Source organism: Rutidosis leptorrhynchoides, chromosome 4 (assembly GCF_046630445.1).
Source record: "Rutidosis leptorrhynchoides isolate AG116_Rl617_1_P2 chromosome 4, CSIRO_AGI_Rlap_v1, whole genome shotgun sequence".
NCBI classification, from domain to species: domain Eukaryota; kingdom Viridiplantae; phylum Streptophyta; class Magnoliopsida; order Asterales; family Asteraceae; genus Rutidosis; species Rutidosis leptorrhynchoides.
In genome coordinates, this window is record NC_092336.1 from 610,290,335 (window position 1) to 610,316,652 (window position 26,318).

Below are 26,318 nucleotides of genomic sequence, written 5' to 3' on the forward strand. Positions count from 1 at the left end.
ATTGTTCCAAATTACATCACATTTACCTCTACTTTTACACCAAATAAAAGCTAAATTACGAATAGAATCAAAAATCGTGGATTTCTTCAAGCCTTCACCGGGGAACACAACGGAATTCCGGAACCGCCAAGTACACCATAATAACGCCTCAACTATGGAATAAACTTTCTTCTATGTCTCTTCACGTTCGCGCTAATCATCAAACCAAGTAAGGAACTCGGGCCGAAAAAGACTCGAATACCCATGAGATAACCATTTACCCAATAGCTCATCAGTAAATGGAAACGTAGATACCCATGGGAAAACTCTTTTACCCGCTAGTTAGTAACTAAATGGGGACCCGACATGGTTGTTAATTTAGTGGGCGTGAGGAAATGTGTGATGGTTACGTCATGGTTGTTAGTAGTTAGTCTTTAGTTAATAATAAAAAGAAAGTGTTGATGTGACGATGATATAGAAATCGGTCCTCAAAAGAAAATACGTATAGTTGAGAGTGGTTTAAGGAGTGTGAAATGAAAATCTTTCTTACTCCGTAATAAAATAAAAATCAAATTAATTTTAATTTCTAAATATAAATATCTGCAACCTGGAATATGAGGCCAGCACAAGACCGACCTCGTGTCTGAACTCGCTGCCCCATGTGAGTTTCGCTTACGTCATCCTTTCGTCATATTTCTTCTTCATTTTATTTTTATTCTTTATTATTACGAAGTAATCACATTCAACCAAAAATTTCTATTCTCACTTTGTAATTAAAACGAACACGTCCTAGTTCCCCCCTTTACGATACCAAAAATTACTAATTTCAACTCACGCACGAAAGGTAATTCTATTCTTCATATTACATATACCGTATTACATAGTTTGAATCTATTTTCCAGATCATATTTGTATTTATAATTCTATGTCTGATCTATTTTATGTTTTTTGCATCATAATTTCGATCATTGTGCTGTACCATTTTTTGGGAATTTAGCTTGCGATCACATCAATTTAGGTTTTTTTTGAAATCCAATTGTATAGATTTTCAACACATACACTTCGCGTTTTGCATGTTGATCTAGTTAATTATGATTCCGATGCTTTTAAATTGTTATCATGAGTTCCTTTATGAGTTAAGGGTTTCCACTTCAATTTTGCTATTATCGAGTTTAATTAGAGTTTTAGTAATTTTTACTTTTATTACAAAGATTTTGATAACGTTTAAATACTTAATGATTGATGATTAAATACCAATTTTTAAACATGCAAGTATTTAATCATAATTATAACCACCTTTTGCTGGATTTTGATTACTTTAACTACTTCAAGTCACAATAATGACTTTATAACCTTGTGTTGTAGCTCATGTGGTAGTGGTCTGTTAGGAGTACCCGGTACACCATTGCACACAAGGTTGCCCTTAACCCTTGAATTTCACCCAAGGGTCCGCACATCGCGTTGCGGGGCAGTGGGAGTGGGTTTTACCGCCCATGCCCTCGGATTGGGCCGGGTTTCCTCCTTGGCAGCAGTTGGGGGCGGGTTATGCAACTGCGGGAGATGAACGCGTTGGTAGTTTACTACCCTGGGTGATCCCGAATTGTTGTTGAAAAAAAATAATAATAATGACTTTATGTACAAAGCTAAAACACTTGCTATTTCAAGTTTCACTGAACACATATATGCTAAAGGAATTTTCTTTTGTGGATTTGGCAAAGTTACGAATTTATGTTAGGATTTTTATAAAAACTTGATTAATCATATGTTTTTGCATGGTTGTAACTCTTTTTACAACAATAAACAGGGCTCTACTGGCCCTTGAGAAGTGAAGTTTTTGGAGAAAAATGGATTACCCCGCTACGTATTCGATCTGGGAAGGTGTGTACTACCACCCACATCTATTTGGCGGTATCATGCTAACGGCTACGTTGCTTTGTCTTTCAACTAGTTATTTTAGTGGTGTTGCTGGTTTTCCTACTTTGCCATACATGTTACCTTACTTGGGAAATCTACAGAAGAAAGAAGTTAGCAAGAAACGTATTCGTGTATACATGGATGGGTGTTTTGATCTTATGCATTATGGGCATGCAAACGCTTTGAGACAAGCTAAGGCTTTAGGTGATGAATTGGTTGTTGGAATCGTTAGCGATGAGGAAATCATAAAGAACAAGGGTCCTCCTGTTTTATCTATGGATGAGAGGTATGCTATCCTATAATTACATATAAGCATATAAGTAAGGACAATTTTTAAGTCTTTGGGGATAATTTATGTACTAATCTCGTGTTAAATCCTTTAAAGGCTAGCACTCGTAAGCGGATTGAAGTGGGTGGATGAAGTGATTGCTGATGCACCTTATGCCATAACTGAAGACTTCATGAACACTCTCTTTGATGAACATAAGATTGATTACATTATTCATGGTGATGATCCTTGCTTGCTTCCTGATGGAAGTGATGCATATGCTTTGGCTAAGAATGTTGGTCGTTATAAGCAAATCAAGCGCACAGAAGGTGTCTCAAGTACAGATATTGTAGGTACTGCAACTAACTTATATCAACGAGTGTCTGAAATCAGAAAAGTTTACATGTAGAAGAAGTATATCTGATCAAAATTGTCATGCTTCTTAATTATTTTCAAATACACTGCAGGAAGAATACTTGCGTCTATGGATGAGAAAGAAGTTAATGAAGTCAATGGAGACCGTCATGGAATGAGAAGAAGTTTGGAAAGTCATTTAACATCTAAACATGCTTCTAACTTCCTGCCTACATCAAGAAGAATTGTGCAATTTTCTAATGGCAAGGTGTGTTGAAATCATCCTTTCTAGTATATATTAGGTGAATTTGTGAGAAGATTGTGGACATGATTTGGTTTTTATCTATATTCGATGTGTTTGATATATTTATTTCTAAAGAAACGTTGTGTGTTGTATCTGGTTCAGGGCCCCGGACCAAATGCTCGTGTTGTGTACATTGATGGAGCGTTTGATCTGTTTCACGCAGGACATGTTGAGGTATGTAGCCTCTTTTAGGTCTTATGTTTTAATATGGATCGGTTTCACTTTAATAACGAGATATTGGTTTTGTATTGTAGATTCTGAAGAGTGCACGACAGCTTGGAGATTTTCTGCTAGTGGGCATATACACTGATCAAACTGTTAGGTATATTCTCTAGCATATTAATGGCATATCTCATCTTTTTGAGATTGCATTTTTCAACCCATTTACATATATATGGGTTGGTTTGGATTGTGTTCATCTCAAACAGATCATATAACTGAAAAGGGAAAATATGAAATGTGTTTAACAACTTGGAAGATCTTCAGACTGTATCTCTTATGCATAAATGATAAAACCTTATAAGTCAGTCTCTTCAAAAAATTTTGATTATTATTAAATGATATAATTATTGAAACCTATTTGGTATGAAGTACTGTAGAGTGTAAATGCTTGACTTTGTGGAGAAAGTTAGTCCCACTTTGTGCAGTAAAGAAAACAGAGCCATTTTGTCCTGAACCTGTTATGTTCTGCTCAGTTTGCGACATTATATGTGTTTTTTTTACATCTGATGCAGCCAACAAAGAGGGGCTCATTTCCCACTAATGCATCTGCACGAACGCAGTCTTAGCGTTTTGGCTTGTCGATATGTAGATGAAGTCATCATCGGTGCTCCTTGGGAAATCTCAAAAGACATGGTATTGTGTTTCGCTTTTGTTATGTGTTTTCTGTAGTTTTCTTATAATTGGCTCGTAGTTTAAGTGTATCTAAGTGTTGCATATTTCTGATAACATGACCAGATTACAACTTTCAACATCTCCATAGTTGTGCACGGAACTGTTTCAGAGAGCAACTCTACTCTCAAGGTAAGATGAAACCCTTCTATGTTTATGGTCTTCGTAGCACTAGTACTATTGAATTGATTTCCAATTTAACCTCGTATTCGTTGCTGTAGGCCATGGTGGATCCTTACGGTGTTCCGAAAAGCATGGGAATATTCAGGACACTAGAAAGCCCGAAAAACATCACCACCACTTCTGTGGCTCAAAGAATAAAAGCCAATCATGAGATATATGAGGTATGTTTGTTATATATTCAGATAAGAGTACTATTCTTGACTGTGCACCACCACATATGAACACTATCACAGTGACTAATTTAGTAATTTTACCTTCACATTGCAGAAGCGAAATGCAAAGAAGGAGGCTAGTGAGAAGAAGTTTTATGAAGAGAGGAAATATATTTCAGGGGATTAATCAATTCGTTTATCGGTTTTGTTTGGCATATATATTTTCTGAAGATATTATTATTCTGGTATACCTTTATGTGTTAGGAAGAACATAGATTTATAGTCAAAAAGTCTCTGGTAAAGTCTTTAGCTATTGCAATATCTTTCTATATATAGAGATTCTAGATATTAAGATACTAACCCCTTGGGTTGGATGTATCAACCTGAATGTTTTGTGAACATTTAAGCACATAAATTAATCAAGTTTTCGTCTTTCTATTTTTGTAAAACGGGCGTTTCATTAATAATATGTATGGAAATCTCTTCCATTTATATCAAGAGATGTCGTTATGAAAACTAAACTAAGGTGGTGGTTTTTTTTTTACGTTGAAGACCTTATTAGGTCTTATGTCTGTGGGCGGGCAGACATTCTCAGTTAAGACGGTTTGTTTTTTTGGAAGACATAAGTTAAAATAAGAGCTTCAAACATCTTCAAATTTGAAGCAACAATATATAGCTTCTGAGTTTGGAAGACATTTCTCTGTTGGCATCCCTTTCTCTTGTCACCCTTCTCCACCCACATAGCAGCCTCCATCGCCACCTAACCACCATCTCCGACGACAATCTCCGGCAACACCATCTCCGGCGACACCATCTCCGCCAACACCCACCTAACTCTTAGTACACTTTAAAAAAAAAATGGTGGAACTATGTATAAATTATTATTGTTGTGATGGATGGCTGTAGAGATGCACAAACCGGATAAAAAACCGGATTCGGACCAAAAAAAAACGGGATTTTTTTGTCCGGATTTTTCGGAACCGGTTCCGGATCCGGTTCCGGTTCTCGGCGTCGGATTTTTTTCGGATTTTTTTCCGGAACCGGTTCTTTTTCGGATCTCGATCGGATTTTTTCAGATTTTTCTTGGACTAGGATTCGATTTTGCGAATTATATTTTTACCGGTTCTATTTTTTTTAACGTTTGACAACAATAATATAATCGGTATAAAGAAAAGTTATAATGCTCAAGACTCAAGTGCTCAACACAATAGATAATATAAATAACAATATTCGAACAATACAATTATATAAATAACACTTTTATTCGAACGATACAATAATAAAAATAAAAACACTTTTATTCGAACAATACAATTATAATTAATACATTTCGAGCTTCGGCATGGCCATCACCCAATAATGTATTAAGACTAAAGTATATCGAGCTTCGGCATGGCCATCACCCGTTATACTTTAGTCGTCAAATGACCCAAATGTGTTATCTTGTTGAGCGCGTTGAGGATGGTGCCTTCGATCGTAGTCTTCAAAAGAGGGGTCATCAACTAGAGAAAGGTAAGCTTGTTGGTAACCCGATACATTCATTTCGGTTTGGTCCATATCAAACGGTTCATAGTCACCTTCATCCACTTCGTTTAGTTCATTGTCGGAATTCTCTTCGGTTGTTGTAGGTGATAATCCCGCTAAATTTTCTTCATACTCTATACATTCTTCAATGTCGTTATATAACGGACCTTCTAATGAAGTTTGATCTTGTATCCAATCTACCCCATCCAAATAATCTTTCAAACATACACATACTTTCACAGCTTGGGGGGTAAGTCTTGACCTTCTTTCCGATATAATTCGACCACTCAAAGAAAAGGCCGATTCGAAAGCTACGGTTGAAGCTTGAACGGTAAATAAGTCACGAACCATAATGCTTAATATTGGATATGTGTCTTGTTTTGTTTCCTACCATTTTAAAATGTCAAGGTTGTTAAATTGTTCTTCACTCATGTTTAGTGCAAAGTTTGCCATCTTATAATTTTCCAACTCGCTTGTGGGTGCCGATGTTCGTGCGCGTTTGGAAGCGTCTTCACGTACCAAGTTAAAAAGACTTATTTTGAGGTCTCGGCTCCTTCGAGAAGATGATCCGGGTTGGTAAACAATTGGGTTTGATTGTCGACCATATTTTGTTGCATAAATACCAAACATATTCTCAAAAACATCATTAAAAGCGTGTACTTGGTTCAAAAGATAGTTGGGTTCGTCATCGAAAACACCATGCACACAATCAAAGTTGGTATATATTGTTGTCATCAATCGTTCAACCCCATTAAAATTTAATCGTGGGTCAAATGCGGCCGCACATAAAAATACCTTCGGTATCTCTCCAAAATATTTTTTTAGTTTTTTTCTTATATGAAAAATCGCTTGTCTAAAAATAACATTATTTGAGTTCGCAAATTCGCATATTTTTTCCGTCATTACATAAAATTGTTCTAAAACTAGTACGCTAGTTGGGTAATAAACACCCGATAACATTGTTGATGCCTCTTTAAAAACTTGTAAAAAACTTGTTAATGATTCCAAGTCATCCCATTCGTAGTCACTAATTGGTTCGGAAAATCCCTTTCTAAGTAGTTTTCTATTAAAAGCGATTAACGTTTCTTTTTGACGTAAAATATTTTCGAACATTAAACAAGTAGAATTCCATCTTGTATTATTATCAAAATAAGGACCTAACCAAGTGCCATGACAATCTTTAACAAAAGTCTTATAGTTATGATGTCGTGCGTTGCTCGTACGGTAAATCGTTACTAATAATCTTCTAAATTTTTCTTTTAACGAAGAACAAAAAGTTAAACAATCTTGAACTCCCAAGTTTATAATATGAGCAACACAACGTGTATGAATAAATGCACCATTTAAAATCGATCTAAGTGCAATTTTTAACTCACTCATGGCCGCATCATTATTAGATGCATTATCTAGCGAAATTGTAAAAACTTTATCGATTAAATTATATTCTTCTAAAGTGTCTTGTAACGCTTTTTTTATATTATTACCGTTATATGGATAACCAAATATTTTAAAATCGATAACACGTTTCATTAAAAGCCACGAATCGGGGTTAAACCAATGAGCGGTAACGGCTAAATAAGAATTTGTCGTTCCATGTGGTGCGCTCCAAACATCACAAGTTATAGAAACCCTATGTTTATATGTTCGAAAACCTTCAATTATTTCAGTTTTAGCTTTTTTTCATAATTTAAAGGCATCACGTCTTAAGGTAGAACGACTTACATTGCTATATCGCGGTTGTAGTCGATTCCGAATTAGCTCCGTAAGCCTTAGATTGTCGAAGTGGTTGAAAGGAAGCGCTTGTTGAATGACAAACCTTGACAAATCTTGTCGAAGAGCTTCGGCATCGTATTCAAAAATCGAACCATCGGCCCGCATTGTTTGTTGTCTCGGGTCTTGCCTTGCACTACAACTTTTGTCAAGATGTTTTCTTAACGTTGTATTACCCGAAACACCCATGAACTTCATACATTGTGTACAACGAGCTTTTTCCGCACCATCCTTCATTACACACAACTCGAATTTGGACCAAACGTCCCCTTTTCGCTTTGTTTCTTTTTTGTAATCAATATCGGCCGTAGTGTAGCCTTGTGAAGATGTTCCAACGGAAGCGGAACCGGAAACGGAAGCTTGTGAATTATCCATTATGGGATAAGTAAGTAGACTAGAGAATATTTAGTGATTTAGAAAGAATTATGAGAATGTTTGTTGGTGCATTTTCAACCAAAGCATTACCATGTATTTATAATGGACTTTGTGGGGTTAAAATGGTAAAAAAAAAAAAAAACTCAAAAAACTGCACAAAAAAAGGCTGAAACTGCAAAAAAAAAAAAAAAAAAAAAAAAAAAAAAAAAAAAAAAAAAGGCTAGTTTTTTGAAAAACCGGTTTGGATCCGGATCGGATAAAATCCGATTTATATCCGGAAAAAATCCGGTTTTCTTGAAAATCTGGATCCGGTTGGAACCGGATCGGATCTCGGATCCGGATCCGGTTTTTGCTGTGTCCGGTTCTGCTTCTGTCCGGTTCCGGATCGGGTTACCGGATCGGATCTGGATCCGGTTTTTTTGCCCATCTATAGATGGCTGTATCAAAATGAAGATAGTTAAAAAGGCTAGAACATTATTGGAAGAAGAACAACGTTCAGAAGAAAAAAAAAATAGAGTGAAAGATTAGATCTTGATGAGCTGATATTTATGTTGAGTTATAATTTATAAATATAAAATATAAAATTTAAATATAAATAATACGGAGTAAATAATGTTAGATGTAATGTAATTTTTTATTGAAATTTTTCTTATTATTTTTTGATATAATAAATTATATTTATATTTTTTTGATAAAACTGAAAATTACATACTCGTATTTCACAATTTCATATTGTATTTAGCAGACATAAAAACAAACAGTCTTCAATGTTCAGTTTACAGACCTTTAGACCACATCATTTCTGCAGACATGGCTCGCAGATCAAGTAAAATTGTAAAATTGTTTTTTTTTTTTTTGTACAAAGAGTCTAATGGGTTTTGCAACCACAAAGACCAATTAACTCTAGAACTTTTATATCTAGAGAACAACCAAAAAAAAGGAAGTAACAATGATATTGTTCAAAACGTGAGACTTTCTGAAAGACGTATCATTGAAAGTGTAGCTGTTCCTAAGCCGCCAAATGTTCCAAAGAGCCGATTATAAAATGCTTCTCACGACAAGTTTTTTCTTTCCAAGAATCGGAAGGATGTCGAACCAAAACCAAAAGTCATCCATCGAATCCCATCTAGGGATGGGTAAGTTATGTACTGATGTAATCCCAAATCTGTTTGCTTTGTTTTGCAGGTTTTCTTTCGTTGCTAAACGATGCATCTTTAGGCGCCATATAAACAGGTTTACTTTTGGGGGAAATAAGAAATCCATTCTTTCTTTCTTTTTTTTTTTCTTTTTTGCGTGAAAGAAGAGACAAAATGACCATCAATAAGACGCCTTGCCTCAGCTCCCCTTAGAGGACGACACCAGTACCAGGACCAAGAACCATTACGATGACGATCCATTACCAAATCCGACTTTCTACAATCAAGAGCAAAGAGACGAGGGAATCTAGACACTAGAAGGATCCCTTCAAGCCATAGATCGTACCAAAATCTAATCAACTGCGAATTAGAAACTAATACTAGCAATCAATCTGTACATAGTCGCAAAACGTTGATAACTGACAGTGTTGCTCTAACAAAATATCAGGATTCACATAAGTTTTAATTACATTATACTCCGTAATATCAGTAGAATGAGTAGAACTAATGTTTGGGTGGGCTTATACTCCGAGCTTTACTGCTTTTTGGCGTATGGTAGAAAACTGAAGCTTATTTCCACTCTGATCTAAAAATGGCTAATAAGATTGTAAAAATCGAAACATGCAAAAAAAAAATAGCTTATTAGGTAACAATTACGTAAATAAACTCATCAAAACAAGTCTATATCGAAGTAACAGGCACACGAACAAATATAAACACGTGTGCAGTACTGCAGTGCGTGTATAACCGATTACTTAATTAGTGGCACCTTAACATTTTTTTATGTATCATTCAAAGTTAATTAATATATTTTGAGGTGGCCAAGAGTCGGAAACAATCACGGAATAATCCAGATTGATCGTGTACATTTGAGTAAAAATAGTTATCCTTTGTGAATAAACTAAATAGAAAAATCGTATTTTGTATATGTTTAACTAACATACATAAATTTAACACAAAATAATGGGGACAATAACTGTAACTTCGATCAAATAGTGCTTTCCAAATAGTTTTTTTTGGTTTAGATAGTTAAAACTAAGAATCGGTCAATTGACTACTTTAATCTGTTAAAAGGTGTGGGTTATTTATATGTTGATGACTTTTGAATGGGCTATAGCTAGAACAAAGGGTGTGTTTGGACGAAACTAGCTGGAGCTAGAGTTTATGGATTATGGCTGGAGCTGGAGCGGGAGCTGGTGACTGGAGCTGAAGCTCATCATAAGCACTACTTTATTCAAGAAGCTACTTCTTAAAGCTTCTTTTTCTAAAGCTTCTTTTTTACATAATCTCTACTTTTGGTTGCATGTCAAATAGAGCTTATGACTTGTAGCTTATTAAAATCATAAGCACAAGCTCCTATAAGCTTTCATAAGCTCTCATAAACTTCCATAAGCTCGTAGCCAAATACACCCAAAATGTTGAGGCATAAACCTACTTTGATTCTTTAAACAATTCTCAGTTTATTTTGTGTCCACGGGTAAAATTATTTTGATCTACACTTTAATCAAGAATAGTTTTAAAAAAAAAAAAAACAATGTTACGTACGAATTTTTTGTCCGTCCGATATGGTGATTGTCCGTTCATTGAAATAAAAATTGTTTAGACCATAGATAATGATGTCACATAATAGAGTGTGATAGTTATTTTTGTTAAGGTGTGATGACGTGATAGAGTTTGTAACATTGAGGTCATGGAGTGTTATATAGAATAGGTCTCACCTTTTTTATTTCCTTTTAGTAATTTTATTATTAGTTTTATATAATTATATATTTATAACTTATATTTTTATAAAAATAAAGACAATTAATTATCTAAAGTCCTAAAAATTGAAAATTACAATGATTTAAAAGTTCTAAAATTTAATCATTAACATCGTTGTGCTAATGGTGCAGTTCTATTCTTGTTAACGGAGATTTATTTAAAACAATAACATCGTTGTTCTTACCCGCCGCACAAAAAATGCATGCCAAATTCACGTATCATATGAAACAATTCAAGTACATCAAATGATATGTGGTTGTGGATCATCAAAACGATTCATAACACACCACTTCCATTAATAATAAACTTCATTTAATTATATCAATGATGTTTCATAGTGTATCTTTCAAGTTTTATGCATCATTCAAGATATGAAAACTATGCTTCATAGTGTATCCCTTAGGGTTTTGGATACATCATTCGGTTGCAATTGTGTCAATCAATAGTAACGATGTATCAATCAAGTGAGTATCCAAAAATTCTTCATTTATACATCATAGACTTGTTTTTAAAATTTCAGAAGTAAAACAAAGCTTATGTATCACCGACTGTTGTTGTGTATGGATACTTTCTTGAAAGAAAAAAAGTGAAGAATAATTGGTGCGTCAATTGAGCGATGATCGGGTTTCATTGAATGATTCATTATGCATCATCTTCCGTGATAATAAACGTATGTATAAAATACAAAAAGTTATATACTATCTATCTATATCTATCCATATATACTTACTTATATAAAAAAGAGGTTAACTTAGGGCCTGTTTACTAAACTTATTATTAAGCTCTATATGGATATAGATGGCAGTGTGAATAAGGAAGGCTATATGGATATAAATGACAATATGAAAGATATTGTTTACCTTTTGAACTGAATAAACCGTCTGAATTAGAAAATTGACTATTTTACCCTTGCACCAAATAATACTATTATTTTCTTTTTATTGAATTAAAAGTCCTAATGTAATTTAATATTTACTGTAATTAATAGTATAGTACGTAGTATAAAAAATGATGTGCTGTATTTGTGTAAACATTCAATTTATTATACTCCATATTACACAATTACAGAAACATTTAAATACCCTTTCTTTTATTTACCAAAAATCCATAGTGAGTACAGTGCACTTCTTGTTCAAGCATATGCTACGAACATGTGTAGCTAATTTCTGATTACGGATGATTGGTTCTTACGATTTTCATGCTTCAAATAATCGTATTTATGATTACGATTTTGTATACCTGATTTTCTCATTCCACTCAACCTTTTTGTCTAATGGGCAGATCCAAGAAGTTTGATTCGAGATCTCCACTTTCTAGTTCGATTTTGAGATCTTTGAATTTGAGATCTTCAATTTTCACGATTTTCATAATTATCTGTTGTTTCTTTTTAAGAATATGTTATTTGGTTAATTAACAATTCAAGAATAGTTTTAGAAAAAACGATTTTCAGCTGTGATGATATTTTAGAGGAAGATGAGTACGTATATTGGAGAAGATGAAATCTTAATTCATGACATTAAAGGGTAGTCTTGGAAAATTAGTGTAAAAGAACATCTATATGCAGAGGAGAGTAGTTTTTTGACTGTCCAATAATCTTTCAATACATACCTTGGTGAGCCAAAAAGTCCTAAAGAAACAAAGGGGGTAGCTGACCGAATAACAGTTCTAGAACACATAGCCCATTAAGGCTTTAGTAAACAGGCCCTTAGCCTATTTGTTATTAGAAGATTATTAATAGGGAATGAGGACAAGTGGAATTTACACATGTCAAATTTTTAATTATTATGATTAAAATAAAATGAATAAATTGATTGATTAAAAACCATCTAGACGTTTTGGACTTGTAAAAACCGTTAAGCAGGAGTAAATTAACTAAATAAATAAACTTATTTAAAAAAAAAAAAAAAAAAACAAGAACCTAAAACTAACTCTCCCGTCCTTTTTTCACAATCAACTAGTTTGGAGATCCGTGCTTCGCTACGGAGACCAAATCCACATACACATATAATTTCAATACTTTTCTTAATCAATAATAAATAAACGGGTTATAAAATAAGGTAAATTATGTCGACTTTCAAAAATAGATAAAAATAATCATTACCTTTTGTATATAAGATAAAAATATAGGTAAAAAGTAAGTGGTTAAATGATAAAGTAATTAAAAAGCATAATATAATGAATGTAATGTTTTAAACTGTGTATTTTTACCTAAAGACTATTAATATTGGACCGAGGAGTAACATATAACAATATTTTATAATACTTAAAAAAGTAAACAATTTTTCTATTTTGTATGTAATATTTGTATATGTTCGGTTTCATATTGGCCGGTGGTCTTCACTTGGGGTTGAAAAACGACTTTTCTTTATTGAAGGATAAATGAAGGATTATCAACGTCTCACCTCTCCTATAACCCATACATGTGAGATTGAGTTTTGTTGTTGTGTTGTTGTGTACACCATATTTTATATTTTAAAGAAAAATCAAAGAAATCATTTGTTGAATTACTCAACCAACGATTGGTGGGTTTTGTCCATATTTAGTATATAGTACAAGTGATTGGCCAACCGCGCGATGCTGCGGTTTTTTTTTCCTATTTGGAATTGACAAAAAGTCCTAACTTCGAGAATGAATACGTTGTGTAGGATCGTACGTACCATTTGTAGCGCTAGATAAACACCTACCATTAGTCCATATCTTTTCAGAAAGTCTCATTGCTAGACTCTTAGCAATCACTATATCACGTACGGAGTCAATTCCTTTTGGAATTCTGAAAAGACAGAAAACCGAGAAAACAAATAGTTAGCTATCTAAAAAATATCAAACAGATTATGTCAACTATACAAAGCATAAATCATAGTTTAAAATGGATTACACTACATAGATAAAGCAACAGTCCGTAGTGAATTTAAAATGCATACTACGAAGGAATTTATAATTTTTGTGAAGTTACAAATGATTATCATTTTATTCGTTACACAAAAGGTTGTTGTTGGTTTTGGCACTAACAGTTGCTACTCTTTTTGGATGCTTCTGGAGCTATGTCGCCTGTGGGAGAATATGGATAATGTGAGATAAATGGTGATATAGTTTTCATATTCATTGTATGAGAGATGTATTTTGCTGGGCGAACATGGCACGTTTAGCAAGTCTATGGTTATACTTTCATTATCAATAGATGAAGTTGGAACAACGAAGTAAAAAAAAAACTAACAAAACAAAAGGAAGTAACCAACTATCAAAATAGCGTAGTTTGAATGATACTTGAGGAATGAGCCACAACTTTAGCAAAAGTTGAAGGAAAAAAAAACTCTTTAGTTTATATTAATATATAACTACAAAATCATAAGCACATTCATTTATAATATTTATATTTATAATATTAAACTGAAGCAAAGACTATAATGACTCATGTATTTAATCAACTGCACAATAAACAAAAAACAATTCACTTTAGACCATTCTCTTATTCATATAAAGCAACTGTGAGAAACAAAAGCATATACATATATGGAACCACAAACAATCAATTTGCATAATGGTAGTCAATCTGTTATCACTTAAGTAATAAAAGGATAGAAAAACATAAACTTGCAAAACACATATCTAAACACCTATTTTGGTCTAATAAGCACAGGAACCTAAAAACAGCAAGCATAGATCAAAGTAGGACAGAATGAGAAAGTTGCAAATTTATGCCCAACCTGTAGACATACCATCAAAAAAGGAGTTGAATGTTCAACCATATATTTATGTCATCAACACCTAACAAATGCTTTGTAACAAAAACTTCATCTATTAAATACTCAAATATCAACTACATGGGTTGAAGATAAAAGCTGCTAATTTAAAATGTAAATGCAATATTTTGCCACATAAAAATTGCAATAAAGGGTGTTAGCTAGTTGAATCCATAAAAATTAGGACACTTTGAAAGCACTTCATGCCTAACACTAAACTCATATGCCTCCTTTTTATTGCATATACCTACCTCAATTAACGATACATATCAATCACAGTAAAATAAGAGATTTTAGAGTTTTAAAAGTGGTTCAAAAGCTGGGGTATTTGATGGTTCTCATATTATTTGTTTGATGTCTATCTTTTCCAAATTGTACAGTAACCCATTTGTGGGTTTAGAACTCGGTTGAACACAGGTTTGAATAATAATAAAGTTAACAATAAAGCCTAAACATCAAATTAAAGAAAGAAGGAGATTATACCTAAGGTTTAGGGTGAACTTAAACATCAAATTAAAGACAGAAGGAGATAATACCTTAAGTTTAGGGTGAATTATTTCAAGGAGTTGGTATGAAGGTGATGAGTTGAAGATGAAATCCTTCCTTCTCTCCCTATGTCGCCATTTCTTATCCTCTGTAGAACGTACTGGAATGATTACTGAGCCGTGGAACCGGTTGGTGGTGATGATGATGATGATGACTGAGCCGATGATGATCGCGGATGATGATGACGATGATGATGACGGAGGGTGTTGACGATTGATGGAGGAAGAAAGGTCTGGATGGTAAATAAGAGGAAAGAGTGAAGGAAGAGTCTGGAACCAGAAAGTGTGTGAAATATCAAAGGGTAGAAAGACTAAAATAATCGAGTACTGTACCAGTGTTGATGATGTGGCGGTATATAATTGGTGGCAGTTGTACATAATTAGTATATAGTATCTTTTATCTTTATAAATCACAGGCATAAATCAGACAGGTGTAAGCCTCATATTCACCCTCACTAATCCTAATTTTCTCCTAATTTTGAATTAAAAAAATCACTAATTACGTGAGTCTGACGCGTGTCCCTAATTAACAAGTGTATCAAGCCATTTATGGCCTATCTCTCTAATTGTTTAAGCAGATCCACAACAACCCTGATCTCCTTCGCTCTCATCTCCTCATCTCCTGCGATTTCAAAAATCCCTCAAATCAGGTACATTCGATTACATCAATTTAATCAGTTGATTTAATCAATTATTTCTCAAGCGATTCATTCGATTTCTCGATTTAGCAAGACGTATGTTTCCTCATCTTTTTTTCAATTCTGAAGATCGAACGGTTTTTTAATTTATCTTCAAATACATAATGTACAGGTTTGATATCACTATGATTCACTTTTTTCAGGTACGTTCTTGATCTAATGGACTAATTATATTATGATGTGTTTACGATTATAACTATATTCATTATCAATTGCTTTATGACGTCTATTCAGTGTGTTATAATATTCAGACCAAACTTTACTACATTACACATGGTAGGTTCTCTTTAAAAGATGAATGTAACATCTTCAACAGAGTTCTTCGAGGTGATCATTTAATCAAATGGAAGATATTTTATCGTATTCTATTTACTTTTTGTATTAACATGTGCGAAGTGCTAATTTCCATGGGGTTTTCTTGAGTTATACAGTAATTATGAAATGATTTTTAGGTGCCCCAAAGGTGTTCGATGAAATAACGCATACGATTCCCGGTGATTTTTTTTTCTTTATTTTCAGTTCTACAGGTTATCATTTGAATTGTCCTTAACAAAAGCATAATCCAGATCAATATGCTTTTAGGTTTTATAGATTTTCATTTGACTATGAACTTTAAAGTTCCTTTTATCTACACTAGCATACACTCCAAGAACCACAGCTCATTGCTAAGAGTATGCCCATCTAACTAAATGGGATGAGGTACTCTACAATGCAATTCATTATTATTATTTTTTGTTCTTTAACCTCTTCATTATTATTATTGTTCGTTGTTCTTTAACCTCTTCGTGTTTTAGTTGTTTATATCTCATTTGTACTATGATGTATTGAATTGTGTAGTTGTCGCTGCTAATTCTGTAGCAACGAACACAGTGTGTGCTTTGCAGCCAACTGCAATTCAATGTATAGTACTAAAGCTACGACAACAGTTGGGGGTTCACAATTTACTCGGGCTGCATCTATTAAATGGAGTGACATGTTAACTTCCGAAGGTGATTTTAAGTTTGTTGTCACAATTTTTTAATTTGCTTTCGTGGTATTGTTGTATACATTTGTCTAATTACCTGCCTTTTCATGACTCACTTATATTACAACACATTGCTTAATTTAGTTCCGATAATTGATTTAGAGACAACATCAGTCACAACAGATTACAAGTTAATTTAGTTGCAATAGATTTAGAGACAACATCCGTTAACTGCTTTATGTGTTTGTGTTGTTTTCAACTGTTTTGTGTTCAATAATTTAGTTGATCATATATCATTTATATATTGCTGATTCGCAAACTGCTCCTAATGTGTTCTCTGATGATAGTATAGAGTGCAACACCTTCTATTAATGAAGAGTCATAGTTTTGACTATTTAGACACTTGACCCGTTTGGATCAAATGGGGTCTATTAGGGTAACTGTCAATGTGTACACGGCCATATGTCAAGTTAAGTGAGTTTGGAATTTTTGATGTCTTGAAAATGATTTTTGGGCATATTTTGGTTGATATGGGAGTTAATAATCCATTTGGGTCATATGCGCCTATATTGACCCATATGCGTAATTTTGAGAAACGGAAGCCACTAGCACGTCTAAAATTTCATCATAGACTTATGGTATCAATTGGGTCAACCCAAGTTAGTTAGTTTAAATTTTGAGTCGTCAATTGAAAAGTTTTGCCATCTTGGTAAAAGTGACAGAAACGACTCTCGGGACTGTTAGTTTGCCGTTGTTTCAAGATGTCTGTGTTGCTTAAGATATTGGCTGACTGGATTATTTATATGTTACATGAATCTTCTTCTGAAAATTTTATATGCAATTGCCCATGTCAACAACTTAGTTTGGTTATACTTTTCAAATTCCTTAGTGTGACTATTTTACTACGGAGTAATACAATGAGCTTATTTGTTTCAGTCCTCTACACTATTTTTTGTATTCCTAAATTCAATCGTTTTTCATACTTTATAATGACTCGTGCTATACTCATACATAAATAAACAGGTCTCTAAAGATGCGGAAAATGTTGTAAACTTATATGGACGAAGTGTATACGGACAGATCTCAAGCATGATAGTTTCACCCCTCTTAAATATTCATTCTGAGGTATTACCAAGCCATATCTATTAGGTAAAGTTACTCTTCTCATATTTCCTCATTGTAGCAACTCAAGATCAGGTCCAGAAATATCAGCCTATCTTTTTATTTACGGGTGGTGACCTGGGTGGTTTGAGCATGTTGGTTAACTAGAATAGTATAAAAGGTTGCACAAGTTGAATGCACTTTTGGCTAACTTTTTAACATGTTTGGCATCTTAAGCCCATTTGACTCCTTAATTTAAAAATATTGGAATTCAGTTGTTGGGTGTAGATTACACGAAAAACAAACTAAGTCAAAATAATAGTATATATGAAAAGATGGAGTGAAAGTTATCTGGAAGTATATACAAATGCATATGATTTTACATTCTTAAGTCCACATTTAGAGGTGGTAATTGCGCTTATATTATTTATGAATAAATGTTTGCTTTTAGTTTAACTCAAATATAGTCAAATAAACTTTTATTGGTCAAAGGTGAACTTGAATAATGGATCGAATAGGTGAAACGGGTTTATAGTTGTCGAAAATATAAGTTAAGTATTTTATAATATCATATAAGAAAGTATGTTAGTACAAGTTCATGAAATGCAATTTAAATTTCAAGTATATAGTCACTTTCAAATTCTATCGATAGCCTTTACAAAGTTGCATTTTGTTTCAAGCTACTATTTAGTGTTGATGATCACATGCTATGCAGTGCTTGATTGCAGACCGTCGACCTTTTGGAACAACAGAGCCACGATTTTTCAGGGTCTTTATCCCAACTTTATTCAGTTTACGTTCACGCTTTTATTGTTTTGCTCCTTTTGTGATATGACATGGTTATATTACACTTTCTGATTATTTTTTTTTTCAGTCATGCAACTCAGTTACTATCTCTTCATGTACCATAGCCATTGTTCACTTTTATTTTTCTTTTGGAGTTAGAGTTGGAATCTGAGTCTGTAAACAAATAAAGTAGTTCAAACATGTCTGAATATGAATAGTTGATAGCTATGAATTGATACTAACTTTGCTTAAATTTTTTTTTACCGGAACAACACATGTATTCATAATCGGATAATTATCATACACATTGCTTCAGAATATAGATGAGAAAATTGCTTTCTTCTATCGTGTTGACATGTAGTTGTTTTATTTAAACTATATTTATTTTTACAGTGTCATGAAGCAAGTACAAGAAATCAGTATTCATTTTTATATTCAATTTTATATTATCAATAATGTATCATACAAGTAATCAGTATCAATATTAACGTTTTCGAATAGTATTTTTAATAATATGTATGAAATGAAGTATCTTTTTTAATTTATAAACTCAGGTTATTAATGACTGAAGAATTTATCGCATCTACTACTATATAATAATGTTGCAAATTACTGAAATACAGTTCAATATTGTGCGTTACTATAAATTTATATAACTTTTTTTTTTTTTGTAGCATCTTCTAAACGAATTGATGTTACTTCCTGGTCTACGTAGTGGTAAAACAGTGTCGTGCTTCAATTTGGATAAACGAAAGTACAAATGGAGGTTGAAACAAGAGAAGCCGAAGAAAAAAGCAAACCTCTGTGTATCTTATGGATTCACCCGTTTTCGAAAAGAAAATCAGCTAAAGCGTAGCACAAAATGTTTATTCGATTCCTGCTATAAAGAGCGTGCTTTTTATCTATTTCATGTTTACAACAATCAATAACTTACACTTGTGTTATGAATATCTGTAAGAACAAATATCTTCAACATTTTGGTGATGTGTATTTTTTATACTTTATAAATTCAACCCACAACAGTACTTACGAAAATGACCGTATAATATACTTATTTCATTTACATTTGCAAAATACTATATAATGTTTTCGGATGAGTACCCGTGCAACGCACGGGCTCATATATCTAGTAGTATAATATAATATCTCTTCTCTTTTTTAACTAACCCCAATCAAACCCTAATAAGCCAAAAAGATCATCGATTTATCAGGGAAACGATGATTTTTGCTTCATTATTAAACACGAAAGCACGTACAACAACTTCGAGCCCTACAAAACTTCCAGGTTTGTTTCGACTATTGTTCAATTCATTAATTTTAAAGCAAGTGTTTATTGTAATCTTCGTTGGATATCAATTAAAAACAAGACTCGTCACTGATTATAAGCTTTATTGCTTCCAAATCACTTTTTGATAAATCCACATAAATATACTAAAATACCCTTAAATTATGTATTATACAAATTTTTTGATAGAATACAGTGAAGGGTATTTTTAGAAGATAACATAAAATATGTGTGGATCTATCAAAATTTAATTTGGAAATATCACCTCCCTTTTTTATGGTTCAAAAGATTCATTTCTTTTGAAGATGGAAATATTTTAATTAGTATTGCATCTCTAATCTTCAATATTTATTGCAATATTTGTAGATTATTTTTTCCAAAATAAAAATAGGAAAAATTGGGGTGTTGGTTCCTTTGATTACATTTGATTGTCAATGGAAAAAAACAAGTGGATCAAGTCGACTAGCAGGTTCCTCAGTTTGTCGAATCAGCAAATCTGACTTTATACATCGACAGAGTATGTTTTTATCACTAATTCATATACATATTCATATCCAATTAAATTGGAAGTCTAAATTACATCTGGATTGATTCGAACTTCCCATAATTTTAGTCTGTTTTAATCCCTATTATATCTCCATAATTTTAGCTCAATTTTATTACGAAGTAATTTTTAAATAATATACTTGCTGTTTTGTATGGAATTTGGTTAACAACTGATTTAAGCAATTTGCTTAGTTATAGGAATCAATGGTTATCGATATTAATGTGCCAAGATTTCTTCAATCTTGTTACACATTTTTAAGAGAAGAGAGATGGTATAATAAAATTCAGTATTATAGTGGATTTTCTTAAGCAAGAACATGTAGTACTATTACTACGAGTTGTATTTCTTGACATGTATTTTTTTAACATTTTCAGGTCATGTACATGCTTACACTCATTCTCTAGGCTATTCGAAATAATTTAGGCGAATCGTAAACGCTTACACTCATTCTCTGAACTATTCGAAATAATTTACGCGAATCGTAAACGTTTACACTCATTCTCTGGGCTATTTGAAATTATTTAGGCGAATCGTAAAACAAAATAGATTTTGAATTTATTGTCGCATATAATATGTACTTCGTATTCGTATATTAATCACCAAGGCAATAGATAATTCTTGAAAATCACTACTCAAATGGGTAACGCTTGCATGTTGTGATGTCAATGGACAAATAACTTGAATAATAACAAACCGTCTCTTATGTGTATCATTTGTAGTTACATTCATATCCTATGTGACTTTTGTTAATTTAACAATTCTCATTCTCATCTAATATACGAGTTGTTTGATTAATTTTCACCACCAATTCTCGATTTGATTTGTGTTGCACAATTCAAATTTAACAACATTGTCATTTATCTATGAATGATTGAAGCTTTCTTTTTCCTTTTTTTCCTTAACAAGCGTGCAACGCACGGGCTCAAAACCTAGTTAGAGTATAGATTATGTGAGGTATGTATAGTATAGTCCGGTTCGTTTGTGGGTTTAGGGCTTCTAGGATGTTTCATGTACACTCTATATATTGTCAATCGATAATCGATAATAACATAATACCTAAGGGGGTATTTATTCTGTAACATGGTATCAGAAGTCTAGGTTTCCACTATTCTTCCTTAAAAATTAGTTAAATATCCTTATCAACCATCTAAAAAACAACGTGCCCTAGATGTGCCGTTATGAAAAAAAAAAAAGAGAAAAAAAAAAAAAAATTCGCCGATCAACACCTTTGACAACATTCCAACTACTACTATGTCTATTTTATTTTCTTGAACTTGAATCTCTCCTCAAGTGTGTCACTGTCCACCCCTTATAGAACATAAATAATTGTCTACGCGAATCTTGTTAAAATTCTTAATTAGTGTTTTTTTTTTCTTCTCCTCTAAACCCTACATATCGTATCGTACATCCAGGCCACAACTACCAAAAAAAAAAAAAAAAAAAAAAAAAATTCGTTCTGAGGCTTTGTGTGTATGTCATTGTTTGTACAATTCTTGGCAAACCTTGTTAGTGGAACAAGGGTATTGAGACCTGATCACTAAATGGATGATATGATGATGGACGTATGCTTGTTGGCGATTCCCTGAAGGTAGTGCGAAGGTATTGCACTTTACGCCACCAAGATACGAAGGTAACTCATTGAGAGTGTTTGTGTATGAGTGATTATGACTTGAGTGTGAATGCCTTATCCAGGGATCATGTCCCCTTTATATAGAGTTAGGTGGTAGCCTTGTTATCAGTTTTCTAGGCGGATTCAGTCTTCGAGGCAATCTCTGATGAGACAAAGGGGACTTTCCCTTCGGCTGACTGTGATCCCTGCTGGTCCAAGAAAGCTAACCTGCAGCATTTCTCTTTTGTCATTTGGCTGTTAGTGGTAACGAGCCTGGTCAACCCGTTAACTTCTCTCTTTCAGTCTAGGTGATCTCGTGACTTTAGGAGAGGTCCTTGTCCATTGGTATCCGTGATCCCTTCGTCAATACGTTCCTTCGTTATTATTTCTTCGTATCACTGAAGCGGATTTGCACCAACTCTGAATATTGGGATTCTTGTTTGGTGGCACTCTTCTTCTGTCCTTTGAGCGCCATTATTTGATTTCAAGGGTATCCCGCCCTATGATTTGTATTCGACATATGTATTCTTGTGATCCATCCTTACGTCATCTATCATTGCTAGGCGTGATACCTTCGTTAACGTAGCTTCGTGTATCTTGGCGGGGAGATACACTATCAAGCCCCCCAGTTTAATTTTACGAAGCTTCTTAACCAAGCTATGTTGAATTAAACTTAATCTGCCACTTGACTACTTGATTTGACGTTTCTGATCTAAGCAATTAATTACCCGGGTGTTGTTTTACCTTTCTGCCATCGCTAATTCTTTTTGTTTCAATAAGACCGCTGGTTAAAATGGTAATTTGCAGGTGCGGTTACCAAAGTAACTATGTAATTGATGGGACGGTTCCTGCTCTATGGTAATAAAGGGTTAACTTTTTGATTTTCTCTTTCATTTTCCTTTTCTTCTTCTTTTGCTATTCTTCATCGTCTGATCATATTTTCCATTTAAAAAAAAAAAAGGTATTGTGAAATGTCCCGTTCTTATTGATTAAAAACGTTCCATATTAATTGATTTCGTTGCGAGGTTTTGACCTCTATATGAGACGTTTTTCAAAGACTGCATTCATTTTTAAAACAAACCATAACCTTTATTTCATAAATAAAGGTTTAAAAAGCTTTACGTAGATTATCAAATAATGATAATCTAAAATATCCTGTTTACACACGACCATTACATAATGGTTTACAATACAAATATGTTACATCGAAATCAGTTTCTTGAATGCAGTTTTTACACAATATCATACAAACATGGACTCCAAATCTTGTCCTTATTTTAGTATGCAACAGCGGAAGCTCTTAATATTCACCTGAGAATAAACATGCTTTAAACATCAACAAAAATGTTGGTGAGTTATAGGTTTAACCTATATATATCAAATCGTAACAATAGACCACAAGATTTCATATTTCAATACACATCCCATACATAGAGATAAAAATCATTCATATGGTGAACACCTGGTAACCGACATTAACAAGATGCATATATAAGAATATCCCCATCATTCCGGGACACCCTTCGGATATGATATAAATTTCGAAGTACTAAAGCATCCGGTACTTTGGATGGGGTTTGTTAGGCCCAATAGATCTATCTTTAGGATTCGCGTCAATTAGGGTGTCTGTTCCCTAATTCTTAGATTACCAGACTTAATAAAAAAGGGCATATTCGATTTTGATAATTCAACCATAGAATGTAGTTTCACGTACTTGTGTCTATTTTGTAAATCATTTATAAAACCTGCATGTATTCTCATCCCAAAAATATTAGATTTTAAAAGTGGGACTATAACTCACTTTCACAGATTTTTACTTCGTCGGGAAGTAAGACTTGGCCACTGGTTGATTCACGAACCTATAACAATATATACATATATATCAAAGTATGTTCAAAATATATTTACAACACTTTTAATATATTTTGATGTTTTAAGTTTATTAAGTCAGCTGTCCTCGTTAGTAACCTACAACTAGTTGTCCACAATTAGATGTACAGAAATAAATCGATAAATATTATCTTGAATCAATCCACGACCCAGTGTATACGTATCTCAGTATTGATCACAACTCAAACTATATATATTTTGGAATCAACCTCAACCCTGTATAGCTAACTCCAACATTCACATATAGAGTGTCTATGGTTGTTCCGAAATATATATAGATGTGTCGACATGATAGGTCGAAACATTGTATACGTGTCTATGGTATCTCAAGATTACATAATATATAATACAAGTTGATTAAGTTATGGTTGGAATAGATTTGTTACCAATTTTCACGTAGCTAAAATGAGAAAAATTATCCAATCTTGTTTTACCCATAACTTCTTCATTTTAAATCCGTTTTGAGTGAATCAAATTGCTACGGTTTCATATTGAACTCTATTTTATGAATCTAAACAGAAAAAGTATAGGTTTATAGTCAGAAAAATAAGTTACAAGTCGTTTTTGTAAAGGTAGTCATTTCAGTCGAAAGAACGACGTCTAGATGACCATTTTAGAAAACATACTTCCACTTTGAGTTTAACCATAATTTTTGGATATAGTTTCATGTTCATAATAAAAATCATTTTCTCAGAATAACAACTTTTAAATCAAAGTTTATCATAGTTTTTAATTAACTAACCCAAAACAGCCCGCGGTGTTACTACGACGGCGTAAATCCGGTTTTACGGTGTTTTTCGTGTTTCCAGATTTTAAATCATTAAGTTAGCATATCATATAGATATAGAACATGTGTTTAGTTGATTTTAAAAGTCAAGTTAGAAGGATTAACTTTTGTTTGCGAACAAGTTTAGAATTAACTAAACTATGTTCTAGTGATTACAAGTTTAAACCTTCGAATAAGATAGCTTTATATGTATGAATCGAATGATGTTATGAACATCATTACTACCTTAAGTTTCTTGGATAAACCTACTGGAAAAGAGAAAAATGGATCTAGCTTCAACGGATCCTTGGATGGCTCGAAGTTCTTGAAGCAGAATCATGACACGAAAACAAGTTCAAGTAAGATCATCACTTGAAATAAGATTGTTATAGTTATAGAAATTGAACCAAAGTTTGAATATGATTATTACCTTGTATTAGAATGATAACCTACTGTAAGAAACAAAGATTTCTTGAGGTTGGATGATCACCTTACAAGATTGGAAGTGAGCTAGCAAACTTGAAAGTATTCTTGATTTTATGAAACTAGAACTTTTGGAATTTATGAAGAACACTTAGAACTTGAAGATAGAACTTGAGAGAGATCAATTAGATGAAGAAAATTGAAGAATGAAAGTGTTTGTAGGTGTTTTTGGTCGTTGGTGTATGGATTAGATATAAAGGATATGTTATTTTGTTTTCATGTAAATAAGTCATGAATGATTACTCATATTTTTGTAATTTTATGAGATATTTCATGCTAGTTGCCAAATGATGGTTCCCACATGTGTTAGGTGACTCACATGGGCTGCTAAGAGCTGATCATTGGAGTGTATATACCAATAGTACATACATCTAAAAGCTGTGTATTGTACGAGTACGAATACGGGTGCATACGAGTAGAATTGTTGATGAAACTGAACGAGGATGTAATTGTAAGCATTTTTGTTAAGTAGAAGTATTTTGATAAGTGTATTGAAGTCTTTCAAAAGTGTATAAATACATATTAAAACACTACATGTATATACATTTTAACTGAGTCGTTAAGTCATCGTTAGTCGTTACATGTAAGTGTTGTTTTGAAACCTTTAGGTTAACGATCTTGTTAAATGTTGTTAACCCAATGTTTATAATATCAAATGAGATTTTAAATTATTATATTATCATGATATTATAATGTATGAATATCTCTTAATATGATATATATACATTAAATGTCTTTACAACGATAATCGTTACATATATGTCTCGTTTAAAAATCATTAAGTTAGTAGTCTTGTTTTTACATATGTAGTTCATTGTTAATATACTTAATGATATGTTTACTTATCATAGTATCATGTTAACTATATATATATCCATATATATGTCATCATATAGTTTTTACAAGTTTTAACGTTCGTGAATCTCCGGTCAACTTGGGTGGTCAATTGTCTATATGAAACATATTTCAATTAATCAAGTCTTAACAAGTTTGATTGCTTAACATGTTGGAAACATTTAATCATGTAAATATCAATCTCAATTAATATATATAAACATGGAAAAGTTCGGGTCACTACAGTACCTACCCGTTAAATAAATTTCGTCCCGAAATTTTAAGCTGTTGAAGGTGTTGACGAATCTTCTGGAAATAGATGCGGGTATTTCTTCTTCATCTGATCTTCATGCTCCCAGGTGAACTCGGGTCCTCTACGAGCATTCCATCGAACCTTAACAATTGGTATCTTGTTTTGCTTAAGTCTTTTAACGTCACGATCCATTATTTCGACGGGTT

The 26,318-nt window shown here is 33.0% G+C and overlaps 1 protein-coding gene across 2 annotated transcripts; it reads left to right on the forward strand.

The window, feature by feature from the left end:
- The first annotated feature begins 546 nt into the window (after positions 1–546).
- On the forward strand, positions 547–4,494 carry LOC139904042 (ethanolamine-phosphate cytidylyltransferase-like). Of its 2 annotated transcripts, none has more exons than XM_071885974.1 (10): positions 547–640; positions 1,784–2,179; positions 2,279–2,514; positions 2,629–2,783; positions 2,922–2,993; positions 3,074–3,141; positions 3,554–3,674; positions 3,777–3,842; positions 3,932–4,054; positions 4,161–4,494. In XM_071885974.1, exons 2-10 carry the CDS (start codon positions 1,824–1,826, stop codon positions 4,230–4,232), a joined length of 1,269 nt encoding a protein of 422 aa, XP_071742075.1. In that variant the 5' UTR covers positions 547–640; positions 1,784–1,823; the 3' UTR covers positions 4,233–4,494. The 2 variants fall into 2 exon arrangements, with proteins under 2 accessions (XP_071742075.1, XP_071742074.1); XM_071885973.1 differs by lacking the exon at positions 547–640 and adding an exon at positions 655–823 and having other exon boundaries at positions 4,161–4,493.
- Positions 4,495–26,318: the final 21,824 nt, after the last annotated feature.

Excerpts from the sequence above, each read along its gene's own strand:
- LOC139904042 (XM_071885974.1), top strand. The coding sequence starts at position 1,824 with ATGGATTACCCCGCTACGTATTCGATCTGGGAAGGTGTGTACTACCAC. Across the intron at positions 2,515-2,628 it reads CTCAAGTACAGATATTGTAG|GAAGAATACTTGCGTCTATG; the intron begins GTACTGCAACTA and ends AATACACTGCAG. Across the intron at positions 3,843-3,931 it reads AGAGCAACTCTACTCTCAAG|GCCATGGTGGATCCTTACGG; the intron begins GTAAGATGAAAC and ends TCGTTGCTGTAG.